Source organism: Hoplias malabaricus, chromosome 1 (assembly GCF_029633855.1).
Source record: "Hoplias malabaricus isolate fHopMal1 chromosome 1, fHopMal1.hap1, whole genome shotgun sequence".
Classification (NCBI taxonomy): Eukaryota; Metazoa; Chordata; class Actinopteri; order Characiformes; family Erythrinidae; genus Hoplias; species Hoplias malabaricus.
The window spans coordinates 5667496-5684486 of NC_089800.1; the positions used below are offsets into that span (position 1 = coordinate 5667496).

General features: G+C 43.2%; 2 protein-coding genes across 3 annotated transcripts in view; one reads left to right on the plus strand and one right to left on the minus strand.

The window, feature by feature from the left end:
- Positions 1-16991, minus strand: part of rab11al (RAB11a, member RAS oncogene family, like) — a 43474-nt gene that overhangs the window by 14594 nt on the left and 11889 nt on the right. The window contains exon 2 of one of the 2 annotated variants that reach the window (XM_066644969.1): positions 358-536. The gene's annotated coding sequence lies outside the window, so the exon portion shown is untranslated. Of the gene's footprint in view, positions 1-357; positions 537-10073; positions 10385-16991 lie in introns of those variants that run through there. The other variant, XR_010795421.1, reaches the window with a different exon arrangement.
- mex3a (mex-3 RNA binding family member A) lies at positions 8168-14515 on the plus strand. Its single transcript, XM_066644968.1, has 2 exons — positions 8168-8621; positions 13232-14515. Exons 1-2 carry the CDS (start codon positions 8168-8170, stop codon positions 14344-14346), a joined length of 1569 nt encoding a protein of 522 aa, XP_066501065.1. The 3' UTR covers positions 14347-14515.

The following is a 16991-nucleotide window of genomic DNA, read 5'->3' on the forward strand; positions in this document are numbered from 1 at the left end:
TGTCTGTGTTGCCCTGTGAAGGACTGGCGCCCCCTTGTGTATTCCCGCCTTGTGCCCAATGATTACAGGTAGGCTCTGGACCCACCGTGACCCTGAATTAGATAAGGGGTTACAGATAATGAATGAATGAATATATATATATATATATATATATATTATATTAAACGCTTCTTTAATTTCTAACATAACACCACGGTTTATTGTACATCTGATATTTTTTAATCAAACAAACCAAATATGGGTAACCATGGACGTTATTACACCTGTTTTAGGAAGGCTTTTTTTTTAAATTATTTTCAACAAAGGTTCCCTCTGCCTCCATATTAACAATGTAAAGAAACTTGGGCACTCTAGGACCTGGGGGAGCTGCTGCTGTTACTGCATGTCCCTTTGACACCGTTGGCTATCGGTCTGTATTGCTTCCTTGATAGAATATGCACACACTGCCGTTTGGAAAAGGGTATCGAAGCATTTGAACCCTCACATCCAGACTCTATAACAGCTTCTTCCCACATGCTATCACCTAGAGACTGAGACTGGACAGAAGAAGCACACACACACACACACACACACACAACTGGTTTGTTTGACTGAAAATGATATACGGAAAGTGAGTGTACTGTTTACACATATCCTGTTTACATCATGGTTACATCCAGTTACCGTTTACAGCACAAATACACTTTAAACTGCAGTGTCTCTCCCCCTCATCCCCCCACCCCTCGTACTTATGGTTTTGCACTGTCTTGTATTGTATTGCATGGATATTGTTTTGTATTTTCTTAACCAATGTCTTTTTCACTTTAATGTTGCGTATTGTTTTATGTAGCACATTGGTCCTGGAGGAACGCTATTTAGTTTCACTGTGTACTGTAAACGCTGTATACTGCTGAAATGACAATAAACTTCTTGAACTTGAACTTGAACTTGAACACAGGAGAAGGTGTAGTGAGTTTCCTGGCGGTGAGTGTCATTTCAAGACAAAAATAAAGAAACAAATGTTAATAGAATGTCTGTTACAATCTTGAAGTAATCAAACTGAACAGTCACTGCTGCACTAGGGGAAATAGCATTATGCTAGCAGAGGAAACCTGATTATTGATGAATATAAAGTAAGCTGCTGAAAAAACAGGTAAAATGTTCATGTATTATACACTGCAGTATTTAGGACAGACTGAACTGACGTTTATAATCTTTCCTGATATTATGGCTTTATATTTTACAGATACTGGTATATAATCTGTACTTTGTCAAAGAAATTTGCTGCTACGAGGCAATACCCCTAGACCCCCTGGTTAAAACTTAGCCCTCATAATTGTTCATTTCTAGTGAGGGCCCTGTGGGTTACTGCATGACATAATTACCTATACAAGTCAGAATATCCTTATTATCACAATACTGTTTTTTTTTTTTTTTATTGTTTTTAAAATGCGGCACGATGGCGAAGCAGGTTAGTGTCGCAGTCACGCGGCTCCAGGGACCTGGAGGTTGTGGGTTCGATTCCCGCTCCGAGGTGACTGTCTGTGAGGAGTGTGGTGTGTTCTCCCTGTGTCTGCGTGGGTTTCCTCTGGGTGACTGTCTGTGAGGAGTGTGGTGTGTCCTCCCTGTGTCTGCGTGGGTTTCCTCCGGGTGACTGTCTGTGAGGAGTGTGGTGTGTCCTCCCTGTGTCTGCGTGGGTTTCCTCCCGGTGACTGTCTGTGAGGAGTGTGGTGTGTTCTCTCTGTGTCTGCGTGGGTTTCCTCCGGGTGACTGTCTGTGAGGAGTGTGGTGTGTTCTCCCTGTGTCTGCGTGGGTTTCCTCCGGGTGACTGTCTGTGAGGATTGTGGTGTGTTCCCCCCATGTTCGCATGGGTTTCCTCTGGGTGCTCCGATTTCCTCCCACAGTCCAAAAACACACGTTGGTAGGTGGATTGGTGACTCAAGATTCCAGGTAGGCTCTGGACCCACTGCAACCCTGAACTGGATAAGTGCTTACAGATAATGAATGAATGTTTTTAAAATTATGACAATATTAGTGCAAACAGTACAATATGGCATAGCTCTAAATGCAACCCAAAACTCTATGATACTATGATACACTATGAAAAAGATATATATCAATCCTAAGGGGAAATCGCACTTCCGGCCAAAGCAAATATCAGATAAGTCCAAATGACAATGCTCATATTTCAGCTTATTTTGGGAAAAATACCTGTTGAGTTGTCTGTGCTCTGGGACACAGACCGTTTTCAGCAAGAAGTGGAAAAGCGTACAGGGCATTGATGACATGCAAATGGTAGTTTTGATGTGAAATTGTCCGTTTCTGTACATTTTAAAAATACATTCGTAAGTGTATGCTTTACACGACAGTTTTCACATGGACAAAATCAATGTAGTTTTTAAATTAAATGTACACAGTGTGTTTTACGGCAAATCTTTATAAACTTTGAAAACCACATTGAAATCCGGAGTAAATTAAATGGTTATATTCATTCATTATCTGTACCCCTTATACAGTTCAGGGTCGCGCGTCCAGAGCCTACCTGGAATCATTGGGCGTAAGGCAGGAATACACCCTGGAGGGGGCGCCAGTCCTTCACAGGGCAACACACACACACTCACACATTCACTCACACCTAAGGACACTTTTGAGTCGCCAATCCACCTACCAACGTGTGTTTTTGGACTGTGGGAGGAAACCCACGCAGACACAGATAGAACACACCACACTCCTCACAGACAGTCACCCGGAGCGGGAATCGAACCCACAACCTCCAGGTCCTTGGAGCTGTGTGACTGCGACACTAACCTGCTGCACCACCGTGCCGCCCTAAATGATTTTATATATATATATATATATATATATATATATTTTTTTTTTTTTTTTTCTCATGCACCATTTTACAACAGACCACTCTGAGTGACTTTAAGACCTCAAATATTTAATTCCACAGAATCAAATCAGTCACTCTTACGTCAATCAATTAATAATCAGCAAATTATGCCTTTACACTGTGTGTAGGTCCACATTTCAGCTACCCATTCTCACAACTACACAATCTACAGATTGGTTTCATAATAGGTTCTGAATAATTCATAATTAATACTGAATAATTAGACCTAGGATTAAGTAATAACCATAAGAGCTTAGGTTATTAACCCTTAATGTGTAATTTCCCTTAATGGTATTTCATTAATAGTAAGCATTTATTTATTTCATTAAAATGGTTATATATATATTTTCATTGTTTGGGATTTCAGAAAGACATTCAAGTATTGGGTAATGAGGGGGCAAAAAATAAACATATAATAATAATAATGTTGATGTGTAAGACCTAAATTGACATGTTATCACTAAGCCAGTGGATGACTGGATGCCCTTGTCACATGACTTCCCACCACACTGTTGTATTCAGACCCACTCCAGCAGATGATGTCATATTAGGTCATCGCTGCATATGAAGGCTTGGTGCAGACTGCGATTTGTCTTTCATAAAGAGCTTTATGGATTAATGACCCGTGACATCATCACTGTGCAGAAAATCATCAGCGCATCACTGCTGAGGTGTGCAGGAACACCGGACCGTGGCCCGCCACAAACCTGAGGAAGTGACACACAGCACACAACAAGAAAGATCATAAAGCACCAGTAAAGAGTGGGAAAGGAGGAGGGGTGGACTGGACAAAGAGTGAAAGCCACAGACGAGCTGGGGCGAAACATTATCCCTGATCCATAGCTGATATTGATTTGGGCTTCGGACTCCCAGTGGACACCATTAGTGGAGGTAGATGACCTTTTGGACAATTTCTTTGTGGGGCCCGGTCCAGTGTGTGAAAGACGTCCACTGCAATTTCGTCCAGAGTCTAAGGGTGTGATGATACATGCCTTTCACATCATTGTTAGTATTGGTACTTGCTCCACATTAAAATGCATTTTAACAATGGTTACCATTAAGGTTCATGGTTGAAACTTCCAAACCAACAAAACCAAATACATTTAAATGCACACCAATTGTAAATAAGCAAAACAAACCGATACAGTCATCAAATCCATCCATAAAACCAAAACCACTCCATTCCTACATCCACAATTCCCTGTACTGAACATCCACACCCACTTGAGCCCAGCTTTAACACTATACATCTGCCCTTCTTCTCCAAAGCGGTTTGCTTAAATCAACTAACTAAGCTTCCCAAACAACACGTTCCCCTCCCTTTCAACACGACCAACCCCCGAGGACTCTCTCCTCATACGATGACTCAAGAGATTACACCATCACTACCTCAACTGTGAATGATGTCAGATCCGTGGTGCGGGATTAGTGTGGGTACAAGAAACGGTTTTATAGACCGTAGCGGATCTCAGATCGGTTTGTGCATTTAAGCACGTCTCTCTCTAATGGACATCAGATCTTTGCTTAATTGGATTCTGCAGACTAATTGTCTTGAACTTGGAGAGAAGAGAATCAGGCCCTCTTCCAGACAGACAGACTGGTCAATGTTCAATAATGGGCAGCACTGATGATAACTGATAACATAGAGAGTCAGGGAATATGCTCTTGTTAGAGGTCCAGGGAAAAAGGAGAGAGAGAGAGAGAGAGAGAGAGAGAGAGAGAGAGAGAGAAAGAGAGAGAGAGAGAGAGAGAGGGGGGGGGAGCAAATCACTATAAACTGAAAGCTGTCATTTTTCTATAGACCATTATATTTTATATAAATTTCATATATTTATAATTACAGTAATAAATAATTTTTTTATTATCATCGTCATAGTCACAGCATGTTTTTTTTTATCATATATTACTGTTATTAGGGGTATCGTTATGATTAGAGTCCCCTTTTGCCCCAGGTGTGGACGTGCTGCTGCTGTCTGTACAGGAGTCACTCTTTTGTTCGTGTGCTACTCGCTGTTTTCTCTCTGCAGTCTCTCTCCCTCTCCCTCTCTCTCTGACCCACCGCAACCCTGCCGGAGGGCGGAGCCCCAGCGCTGTTTATCAGCCTGGATGTGTGCGTGTTGTGTTTTGTGTGTGTGTGTGTGTGTGTGCGTGTGCCCCCCACCGAGGGGTCGGTCTGATAGAAAATGGCCGAGACAGAGACTAGAAGCACGTGGGTCTCCATCCCAATCAGCAGTGCTTCAGATCAGCCTCAGAGAGAGAGATAGAGAGAGAGAGAGAGAGAGAGAGAGAGAGCAAAACACAATCAGTCAAGAGCTTCGTTACAAGTGCAGCACGCGCGCGCACATCAATAACAAACAGCAGCTCGCGCCGATGAGTAAACAGCGAGAGAAACCGCGGCTGGAGACGAGACAAATCCAGACTGAGAGCTGAAAGCAAGCGGCTCGCTAGACGTGAGCCAGACGGGGCGTGGCTCTTGAGCAGACCCCGCCTCCGTCTCCGCCCCATGGCGCAGTCTGACCCCGCCCATCAACGTCCCGTTTCAGCTCTCTTCAGTTCAGCTTCAATCATGCAGTGTTTCCTCTGACAGTGTTTTAAAGCAGTGTTTCCAGAAATCAGGGCTCGGGATCCAGGGTAAGTGGAAATGACATCATAAGGAGGAACCAAGACTCACAAAAAGTGACTTGCTATAATCACAAGCAGGAACCAAGCTTCCCCCCCAAGAGCATGAAGAGAGAAAAAGTCTCAAATGAAGACACTTGCTATCATCAAATGGAGGAACCAAGACTTAAATTAAGACACCTTTGAAGTAAATATAAGTAATAATATAAGTAAATATAAATTGAAGTAAGATATTAAAGATATCGGCGAATTTCATAAGAAGGAACCAAGACTCAACAGTTAAGACTCCCTGTGAGCACCTGGAGGAACCAAGACTCAATGAAGACATTTACTAACATCATAAGTAGGAACCAAGACTCAAAATAAAGATACCGGTGAATTTCATAAGAAGGAACCAAGACTCAACTGTTAAGACTCCCTGTGAGCACCTGGAGGAACCAAGACTCAATGAAGACATTTACTAACATCATAAGTAGGAACCAAGACTCAAAATAAAGATACCGGTGAATTTCATAAGAAGGAACCAAGACTCAACTGTTAAGACTCCCCGTGAGCACCAAGAGGAACCAAGACTCAATGAAGACATTTACTAACATCATAAGTAGGAACCAAGACTCAAAATAAAGATACCGGTGAATTTCAAAAGAAGGAACCAAGACTCAACAGTTAAGACTCCCCGTGAGCACCAGGAGGAACCAAGACTCAATGAAGACATTTACTAACATCATAAGTAGGAACCAAGACTCAAAATAAAGATACCGGTGAATTTCATAAGAAGGAACCAAGACTCAACAGTTAAGACTCCCCGTGAGCACCAGGAGGAACCAAGACTCAATGAAGACATTTACTAACATCATAAGTAGGAACCAAGACTCAAAATAAAGATACCGGTGAATTTCATAAGAAGGAACCAAGACTCAACAGTTAAGTCTCCCAGTGAGCACCAGGAGGAACCAAGACTCAACTGTTAAGACTCCCCGTGAGGACCTGGAGGAACCAAGACTTAATGAAGACATTTACTAACATCATAAGTAGGAACCAAGACTCAAAATAAAGATACCGGTGAATTTCATAAGAAGGAACCAAGACTCAACAGTTAAGACTCCCCGTGAGCACCAGGAGGAACCAAGACTCGATGAAGACATTTACTAACATCGTAAGTAGGAACCAAGACTCAAAAAGAGGTAATTGCTAAAATTATGAGGATTAACCAAGACTCAAAGGGAAAGATGTTGTAAGAGCATGAAAGGGAAATACGGATGATAACCAAGACTCATAAGCTCCCTGTGAGCATGAGGACAAATCATGACTCCAAAAATACCACTCACTTAAAACTTTAAGGACGGATCACTGAGTGGAACCAAGACTCAAAAGAAAATACTTCCTAAGTTCATTTAGACACTGTATGTCCAAAAGTTTGTAGACACCCCTTGTAGCTAGTGAATAGCACCCAGTGTGGACAGAGATGTTCTGGAGCAGCAATACATGAGCCTAAGGTCACCATGTCCAATGTCAAGCGTGGTCTAGAAGGGTATAAAGGCCCCCAGCATTGAGCTGTGGAGCAGTGGTGCTGGTGGGATGGAGCTCCATCCAGTTCTTTTTGGGATGAGTTGAAGTGATCCAGAGCTAAATCCATCAACTTAATTTGCTGCAATCAAATCCTTACAGAGGGTAGCACGGTGGGGCAGCAGGAAGTGTCGCAGTCACACAGCTCCAGGGACCTGTGGGTTCAGGTTCTGCTCCAGATGACTGTCTGTGAGGTGTGTTCTCCCAGTGTCCACGTGGGTTTCCTCCGGGTGCTCCCCAGTAAACATTTAGCCGTTGATTCAATGTTAAAATAACGTAATGACTGCCGTCTAATCAACGTTATCTTAAGGTTGAAAATGAAAGATGAGAAGACGTCCAAACACAGACATTGAAAAGACGACTATTAGACGTATTTTGGACGTCCATTGACGTTATTAATTGGTCCCGAAATAAATTACTTGTATAAAACGCGTTTTGGACGCATTTTTGACTTTATCGATTGGTCACCACTTAACTTATTAAGATGGATTTTGGACGTCCATTGACGTTTAAAATATGTCCTTGACGGACAGACTACTTTTAGACATATTTTCAACGTCCAGGGAAGTTCCTTGTTTACTGGGTCTGGTTTCCTCCCATGGTCCAAAAACACACGTTGGTAGGTGGATTGGCGACTCAAAAGTGTCCGTAGGTGTGAGTGTGTGTCGCCCTGTGAAGGACTGGCGCCCCCTCCAGGGTGTGTTCCTGGCTTGCACCCAGTCATTCCAAGTAGGCTCCGGACCCACAGCACCCCTGAACTGGATAAGGGTTTCAGACAATGAATGAATGATGAATCCTCAAGGAAATGTTCCAATACTCCATGCAACGTTGGACTACAAGAGTTGGAGCAGGTGTCCACAAACTTTTGGCCATGTAATGTATACACTGTACGTGTATGCAAACCGAGCATGAATGACTGAGTCAGTGAGTGCATGGGGGGGAGGGCATTGAATGCAGAAAATAAGGGATGGGGCGGGGCATGTGGGAGGGGCGAGTTGCACGAGGGAGGAGGAGGAAGAGGAGGGCGGCACGAGCGCTATAGCTCCCTCCAGTCTGGTCTGGTCTCGCGCGTCTTTTGTCTTTTGTCTACTCGCTCGCTTTTGTTGAGCCATGCCTAGCCTGCTGCTGCTGGCGGGGATGATGGAGAAGAAGAGCGGCGGGGGCTGCGGGGGCTTCGGCGGCGCCGAGCTTGCCGCCGCGGGCCCGGGCTTCGCGCCGCCGCCGCCGCCGGAGGAGGAGGACGAGGATGAGTCGCGGGCGCTCCGCGTGGCTCTGGGCCAGCTCTCGCTGCTGGGGCTCGGGGACGGAGACGGCGGTGATGGCGGTGGCGGCGGTGGAGGGGGTTGCAGCAACAACAGTAGCGGAGGAAGCACGCACCAACCCGGGCACGGAGGAGGAGGAGGTGGCGCCGGTGGAGGAGGCGGTGGAGACGCGGGGATCCTGCAAAACAAAAGCAAGTTATGCGCGCTGTACGAAGGCGAGACGAAGGCGCGCGGCTGCAACATCACCGAGTGCGTCCCCGTGCCCAGCTCCGAGCATGTGGCCGAGATTGTGGGCAGGCAAGGTAAGAAAAGACGGAAAGAAAGGATAGGATCATGTGCGATGGAACAATCGCATGTACATGTGTAGACTAAAGGTACACGTGATTGCTGCAATGCTCTGACAGTAACGTTACAGACCCAAGTTTGCCCTGTCAATAAAGCAGAGCTGGAATTAAACCGAGAGGGACGTGGAGGTCATTTCCAGTCCAAATAGACGTGGATGCAACTGTGAGATATTCTTTTTATGGAGAGCAAATATATTTGAAACAAGCCTGAATTTTGACTGACTGTTTTGTTACTACAGTCCACACTTGCCTTTTTATGATGCACATGTGGTGATCATTGAGCACAATGCCTGCATTAAACAACTTAGTTCCACGCAGGAGACATGAACTAAGAAGTGCACGTAACATTAAGTGTTAGCAAATCTAACAAGAGAGGTCAAGTTAGCCTAGATATTGAGAAAATTGTTGATTTACTATTCATATAATACAAAATTCAGCGTTGCATTCACCTACAATTCATCTGTCTCATATTTTTTAATAAATAAACTTAATATGCCTCTTTGGCACGTTATTTGAAAGACAAAAATGATAATAGAAGCTGCAGCTTGGTTTCACTCACGCTGGAAAGGGAGTGGTGCTGCATGTTTTTGTTATTCAGACGAGACGCTGCTGCTGCCACGCTGTAGAGGCATTCGGCGAAGAATAAAACGATTTTACGAGCGTAACTTAACGTGCTCAAGTCCAAAAACAAACGTATGTATTAGAGAGTAAGCAGTTTTAGGGCAAAGAGCAAAAAACCCGGAGTTAAAACTGCTTTCCTGCCCGGTTTTTGTTCGAAATTTGTCGCTGTGGCAGCGTGCACGCTTTGAGGCGCTGGAAGCGCGCGCTTCCTTTGTCGTCTGAGCGCGAGGGAGTGTTTGAAAAAAAAAACCGTTAACCGTTAGCCTGAGAGACTCCGGTCGCTATGGTGGCTAACTTTGTGGTCTTTGTGATTTTTCTCTACGGTTTAATTCACCGTAGTTGTGATTAGAGGATACTTACGTTTGTTTTCTTCAAGTTGTCTCGACAGTTTCTTTGTTAAAAAAAAGAAAACATGGAGTACAACTAGTAGTTGCCTTAGTGTGCTGACCCAGTTGGACAATGGAAAGTTTGGTCCAGTGTGGTACTGGTTAGAGTTTCTGTGCATTTTAGGACACTTTATTTGCTTATCTCCAAGACTTAGTGGAGATTTTCAGTTGAAGTGTCAAACAAAGACAGTGGAAGTGTCAGGTGGACACTGGAGGGTGATTATGTCATGGTGACTGGATACGGAGTTGTTCACATGGAGGTTTAAATCCTACTTATGATTAGGCTTTAACGTGAATTGGATGATAAGTAATACTTTTATTTTAAAAACAAACAAATAATAAGAGAATATTTGTTTATTTTTGATAACATAATGGACATAGACTATGGCCCTTCTGCTTAGTGATATTATAGTCTATTGTTGGGCAGCACATGCAAGTTTAGGGTCAAATACTGTTGTTGGCTCCAAGGGGGGTATTGTCTTCTGTTGTCCTTCTTGAGTGGCCAGTCCTCTTCTTTTCTACGGAATACTGCTTTATTAATCCATAGCTGAGAGAGCCAGGCTTTGTTCTGCCTTTGGAGATGATGGGATAAGGAGGGTTGTTGGAGCTCAGAATCATTGCTCGCTGTAGGAGAGTCACGCCCAGGCAACCAATACAGCATCCCCAGAGCTGTCCTCGGTCCACACACTCCCCACCAAGAGGTCATGGGAGGATCTGAAGAACAACAACAAAAGCATGGTCCTTTCACCAAGGCTTGTACCAACAACATATAAAACTGAACACGCCCCCTGAAAGGCAGGAACGTAGCCCCTTCGGGCTGATTTTTTCCTGTGGATACAGACTCATTACGTTTTGCTAAAGTGCCTGCGTTTTCCTGTGGCTCTGTATGGTTACTGTGAAGTGTGCCCTTGAATTTTAATGGGGGGAACGGAGGAGTGCCGTGGGGGTAGGACCAGGCAGTCCAAGTGCGGCAGAGGGCTTTGCCTTAACTGAAAAGTGCTGATTAGGAGGATTTGGGAAGAGCTTCTTTTGATTTGCCAGTTTATTAGTTGCTTCAAGTGCAGCTACATGCTTTGCTTTGGACTCAGACATGTCTTGGTCATTCTTTGTTCTGAGAAGGAAATAACAATACACTAGTGGTGCCACATTTGAAAGCCATTAAAACTGAGTACACTCATGTTATTTGACTTTTTTTGCATACCACATTGTTCTAATTCTAATTTAACAGACATAATCATTCTGTTTAATGAGATAATATGATCAGAAAAGCATACTATAACAATAACAAAAAAAGGATCACAATAACAACATAATACCTCTATTTTTACTGGTTTTAGACTTCAGTTCGATAGAGGTGGGTATGAAATATAGCTGCAGGCTGCTATTTAACGTGTGAATGCTCCAAATATCTTTTATTATTGTTTATTTTAATAGAATATATACTTTATTTCCATCAGTGCTCATAGCTATTTATTTTAATACGTCTCTCTCTCAAATATATCCTTAATAAAAACAAGTCTCTCCACAAAGCACTGAATTAGCACCATCATTCCTGCCACATGGTCCTCCTTCACTCATTAGGCTGTGGTGTCTGCCTGGATGCGTGTTAGGTCTGAATGGTCATAGTAAATATGGTTCATTCACCTGCAGTGGCTGCCAAGCCTTTAAGGGGCTGTAGTCCTGCCTGCAACGTGCAGAGCTATTCAACAGTAGGAGATGAGTTTGCACTGCTTATTGTTAACGCTAGATGCGACATCTAGAAGTTTTTTTTTTTAAATCTGCTGCTGTAAACAGCGAGCCACGATCTGGCTACGAAAGAGGCCCCTCAGCCACAGCCTTCACCAATTCCCACCCAGCAGCCAGGCGTCTAAAAAGCAACACAGCAACACACATTGCTATGCCGCATGTGAACCACCCAAACAGATTCTCCTACACAATACTGCGGCTTTCTTTTTCAGATACAACAAAGACTAATATTTCGACATGGTTTTAGTCATTAATCTATCCTTTGAAATTCCTTTGTTTAAGTAATTGTTTTTGCACACGTCTATCATATCCCTTTCTTTGTCCTCAGGTGACCTTCTGTGTATTAGCATAATCAATACCTTGTAAAGGGTGCCACCTTAGCATTCTCCTATGCATAACATGACTGTTAAATAGTCTTCATGACAAGATGACATGCAGTATTTATATACTCCCAATAGCTGCAAATGTTTTTTTAAACGGTTGCTTAATTACGGTGAATAAATCAATGACATCATTCTCTCAGACAGAGTCACATTTTTGTGACATGTAGTTAAGCCTTTTTGCATTAGATTTTGTCACATCAGGAAGAAAGTCTATGAATGATTTATTAACTTTTTTTTTTTTTTTACAAAGACAGTTTAATATTTCCACAGAGAGTTGCATTAAATTGTATTGCTAGAGCTTGATAAAAACAGTGGACAGCTTTGCAGAATCAGTCCAAATGGAGATTGGAGCTTGGTTTAAAAGAAGCATGTTTTTGTGTAATATTAGGTCAGTAGGGCAACAAACAGATGTGTTCAATTGATTTAAAGTGACAGTCTTACAAAGTCTTATAAATAACATTAAATGTGAAAACCTCTCAGGATGTTATGACGCAATTATTACAAATGAGTGTACACTCAAATAATATAACAATTTAAAAATGACCCTCATTGAAACTTTGCTGATTTTATGTGACTAGATAACATTGTTTATTTATTATAAAGCCTTTTAAACTTCTAAAAATATTTCTGCTAATTAAACAATAATATATTACAAGTATTGTTCTAAGAATCATCAAAGTACTCCTTGTGTTATTTTCTAAAAGCCTATGGTGTAGAACATTGTTCCTTGCTTAAATCTGTGAGTCCATTTTATTCTGAAATGCAACATATTACATGACTTATTCATAGTACCCTGTTAATACCGGACCATAAAAGCATAACCAGTGCATGGGGACGAGGAATTTGTGATATGAGGGAATTAATATCTCAGCCAGTGTGCTCTGCGTGCACCAGTGCACTGGAGCATGTTATTGTTCCTATTGTCATCATCATAACCTAGCAACTCTGTAAAACATCACATATCATAAAAGGTAACTTTATAAGTAAAGAAGTAGTTTGCCAGGCTTTAATGTGTATATTAATGTACTTGTTTATTAAAATGATGTTCTGGAGATATTCTGTACGTCCAACGACCACGAAAGGCTCACAGAGAGCGGTTATTTTATTTTTTATAAATTAATGATCGAGAAAAAACAGTATATTAAATACATTATTATATAATGGTGGTTTGTTTCCTTCTCAATTGGACCATATGTTTCTTGAACAAAAGCACAAAACAAGTCCTGTACCTTTCAAGCAGATTTAGTCTCAACATTTTGCATTGCACAATATAAAATTAGTTTGTGGTCGTGTAGTAGAAGGTACCATGGTATTTTAGTATGTAGCATTAGATGGCCATTGTTCAAAAACAAAAGTTTATACATAGAAAAGCAAAAGTTTACCCGTTTTGTTCATATCACTGCCACTTATGCTGCCCCTCTTCACTTTTCAGGTTGCAAAATCAAAGCCTTGCGGGCAAAGACCAACACTTATATCAAGACCCCTGTCCGGGGTGAAGAGCCAGTCTTTCTCATTACTGGACGCAAGGAAGACGTGGCGTTAGCTAGACGTGAGATCATCTCTGCAGCAGAGCATTTCTCCATGCTGAGGGCCTCCAGGAACAAGCTGGGCGTCTCCTTCAACGGCTCACCTCCCACTCCGCTGCCTGGACAGACGACAATCCAGGTGCGGGTGCCCTACCGCGTGGTGGGCCTGGTTGTAGGGCCCAAAGGCTCCACCATTAAACGTATCCAGCAGCAAACCTGCACCTACATTGTCACACCCAGCCGCGACCGTGACCCAGTCTTCGAGATCACAGGTTCTCCAGGAAATGCAGAGCGAGCACGTGAAGAAATCGAGGCACACATTGCCTTCCGCACAGGAGGCCTGCACGACCACAACAACGAGAACGACTGCCTTGGCCCTGAGAGCAGCAACGGGGGTCTGGAGAGCCGCCTGCAGCAGGTGTGGGGGCTGCAGGGGGGCCAGCGCAAGCCACTTACCAGCAGCTACCGCCAGAATTTCTCCGATGCCATGGTTGGAAGTAGCGGGGGTGGAGGGGGAGGCGGAGGGATTTACAGTAAAGGTGATTTCCCCAATCCTCAAAACAGCGACAAGCCATGCTCTTATTTTGGTTCCGAGAGCTCCCAGAGCTGGGGTGACCCTGACTATCCCAAACAGGTGGCCTACTATGTCCAGCAGCGCTCCAAAAGCTTCGGAGGCCTACCCCTCCCACTGACCAGATTGTCGCCCAGCCTTCCGGAGTCCTGCGGAACCGGCGGTGGCTCCACTGGAGTCGGGTCTCCCCACGCTCAGGCGCGTCGTGCCCACAGCGAGCCCACTTCTGCCTCAACCCCGTTCGCTGGCCGCCTCCCAGTGCCAGACTCCCCGCCTGCCGTGGCTCGGGACTGCATGACCTGCTTTGAGAGCAAAGTGACAGCCGCACTTGTCCCCTGTGGCCACAACCTCTTCTGCATGGAGTGTGCCATTCGAATCTGTGAGCTAAACCATCCTGAATGCCCTGTTTGCCACACCCTCGTCACACAGGCTATCCGAATCTTCTCTTAGGAGATTTGGTCCCATTTTTTTCCCCTTTATTCCGTTTTGGTGCATTCATTTTGACTGTTTAATTTTTCTTTAACTCTATTGTTTGTGTTTGTTTGTCAGTATTTGCCCCGTGTACACTTTGAGTTGTTTATTTTTTTTTTTTTTTCAGAAAACAGGAAAAAAAATCAAAACAAGCAGATATTTTAGAAGACACTGCTTGCTTTACTAAAAAAGAGTAAGAAGTATTTTCAGATTTTTCTTTTATATATACACATATATACATATATATTTTATAAAAGTTTTGTTAAAAATGGGGAAAAGTTAGTGCTTAGTGTTTTTTTTATTTGTTTGTTTTTTGGTGGTGTTTATTTAATTTTACTTTATACTGCTGCTGTTTTTCCACATTAATTACAGTGTGGGTAGAAACAGAAGAAAATGTGAACTTTTACACTTTTGCTTTACTTTGTAAGTTTATTACCATTATTATTATTATATTATATATATTATTATTATTAATTTTTAAGATTGGAAAGAATATAGTTTTACATCCCAGCATTTTCTGCAAAGGGGCAAATATGCTTTTTAAAGGTAGATATTGACAGAATTTTAAATCTACTGTTGCACCTTAAAATGGATAGCTTGATTGTCAACTATTACAGAAGGCACTGAAAAACAAAAACAATTTTATTTATTTATTGTATCTCTGCCTCTGAATATGTGAACTTCAATTTTGGATCAAATTCTAAATGCACGTCACCCTGAATCAAAGCAAAGGACACTGTGCACTCAAACATCCTACAGAGAAAATAAGTAGAATCTATCCATATACCAATTGTCAATCAGTAATTAAATATTTGTTTATGTTTTTACACCACATACAGGTAAAGAAACAAACAAATATCTGAGTGGTTTACACCTCATGTTTTAAAAAACCAGCAGCATGGTTCGCTTATTGTTGGGCAGTAAACTGATTTGTCAGCTCAACGTTTTGGAAGGCATCCAGTGGGATATTACAAGAGAGGTGTTTCCCCCAAAATAAATTCATTCACATTTTTCTCTTCAACTTGGTCACCATTCTCGATACAATTACATCAATATATTTAACTTCTCAGTGAGCAGTTTTCCACCATGGACAAACCAAATGTAGATTACAAATGGCACTGGGTTGAAAAAAAAGAAAAAAGAAAACGGTTGGTAGAAAAACCAAGGGAGGGTGGTGGGTAATCTGAGCTTGAATAGACCATGTACAAAAGAGAGCCAGAGAGAGGGAGAGACAGAAAGACTCTGAGCTATAGTACAATATGCAGCAGTTCCCTGGTCCCCATGGTTCTGCATTTGAGTTGCAAAGTGCCTGCTGCCTATCTGTCTGTATTGAAGCCGTTTAGGAGCAGGTGTTTTATATTGTACTCCAAATCAGACCCAAGTTCTTTTCTTTGGGAGCGCCCTTATCCCACTCACTGCTCAACCATCCTGCCTGAGCTATAATGACTACAACTGCTCAACTACACAGATCCTTCCCAGAGAGCATATTGTTTTGTCGCAGTGGTGGGATGGTCCCTGGAGCGCTCTGACATTGGCCTTTCCCAATAAGGAGCTGATAATTAGTCATGTGACGCAGACCAGGTGCAAGCAACTGGGTAGTGGGCAGCTGAGGGTGTGTGTGTGTGGGGGGGGGGGTTGTAGTAAATGTGGATGGTCCTGTCTGCAGTGGACACTGCACCTCCATGGTGCTCTAAAACACCCACACACCCCTCCCCACTCCCTCATAGAAGAGCTTGACTAGGTGCAGCTGGGGCCCCTCCCTTCATCCTTCCATCTCTGTGTCCCTCCTCCCTCCTCTCCTGCTCCTCTGAGCCTTAGAATTCCCATTGGGGAAAGGGGCCTCCTTTGTCCTGACAAAGGGAAAAAAAAATCCAAGAGCAGATTTTATTTCAAAGAGAAAGAGACCCTTTCGAGGCAGAGGAACACTTTCTTGGCCAACAATTATTAGTTTGGCTTTTAAAAAAACATGTCTAAAATATTTAAAGTTTGTTTGAGTCGATGTTTCGGAAGCCTAACAAAAAAAGCAACTCGTGTTTTGAGTCTTTCTCAGTCCCTCCAAAAATTACAAAATCTGTTACGTCCAATGTGCGTGAGGAGCACTGCAAGTCAATCAAAGTTTCCATGGAGTTTCTGACATATGCGGGACATCCTGTCGCTACCCCCCTGAGACAGCCCCGCCAGCCAACGGCTGCAGGCAGCCAATGGGAGAGCGACCTTGAACTCTGAGATGAAATCAGACAATTGTAATTGACACGAGAGCGGAGGGGGGGGGGGGGGGACGCCCCATTTAGCCGTTGCTCATGCTGAATCAAATTACACACCCACCACCTTCCACATATCAAGCAGGGGGATTTTGGCAGAGGAGATTAGAGCTTTTGGAGGAGAGGGAAAAGGTCTCTCTTTTCGGTCATTTTTTGCCTCAAGAGGGCTGTTGCGAAAGAAAGAAAGGAGCCACTGAAAAATGTAGTCCATCTGAAATGGGTCAGTTTTGTCCCTTTGGAGACTCCATGCGCCACCGCCACATGTGTGGGACTGGTCGAATGTTAGGGTAAGCTCACAATTGTACTATCAAACAGTAGAACTGACAGTACATAAATATACGTAGATATCCCTTGCTGAAATTC

Bases quoted from the DNA above. Each gene is read 5' to 3' on its own strand.
- mex3a (XM_066644968.1), top strand. From the start codon at position 8,168: ATGCCTAGCCTGCTGCTGCTGGCGGGGATGATGGAGAAGAAGAGCGGC. The intron at 8,622-13,231 runs GTAAGAAAAGAC...TTCACTTTTCAG, and splicing joins CGAGATTGTGGGCAGGCAAG to GTTGCAAAATCAAAGCCTTG.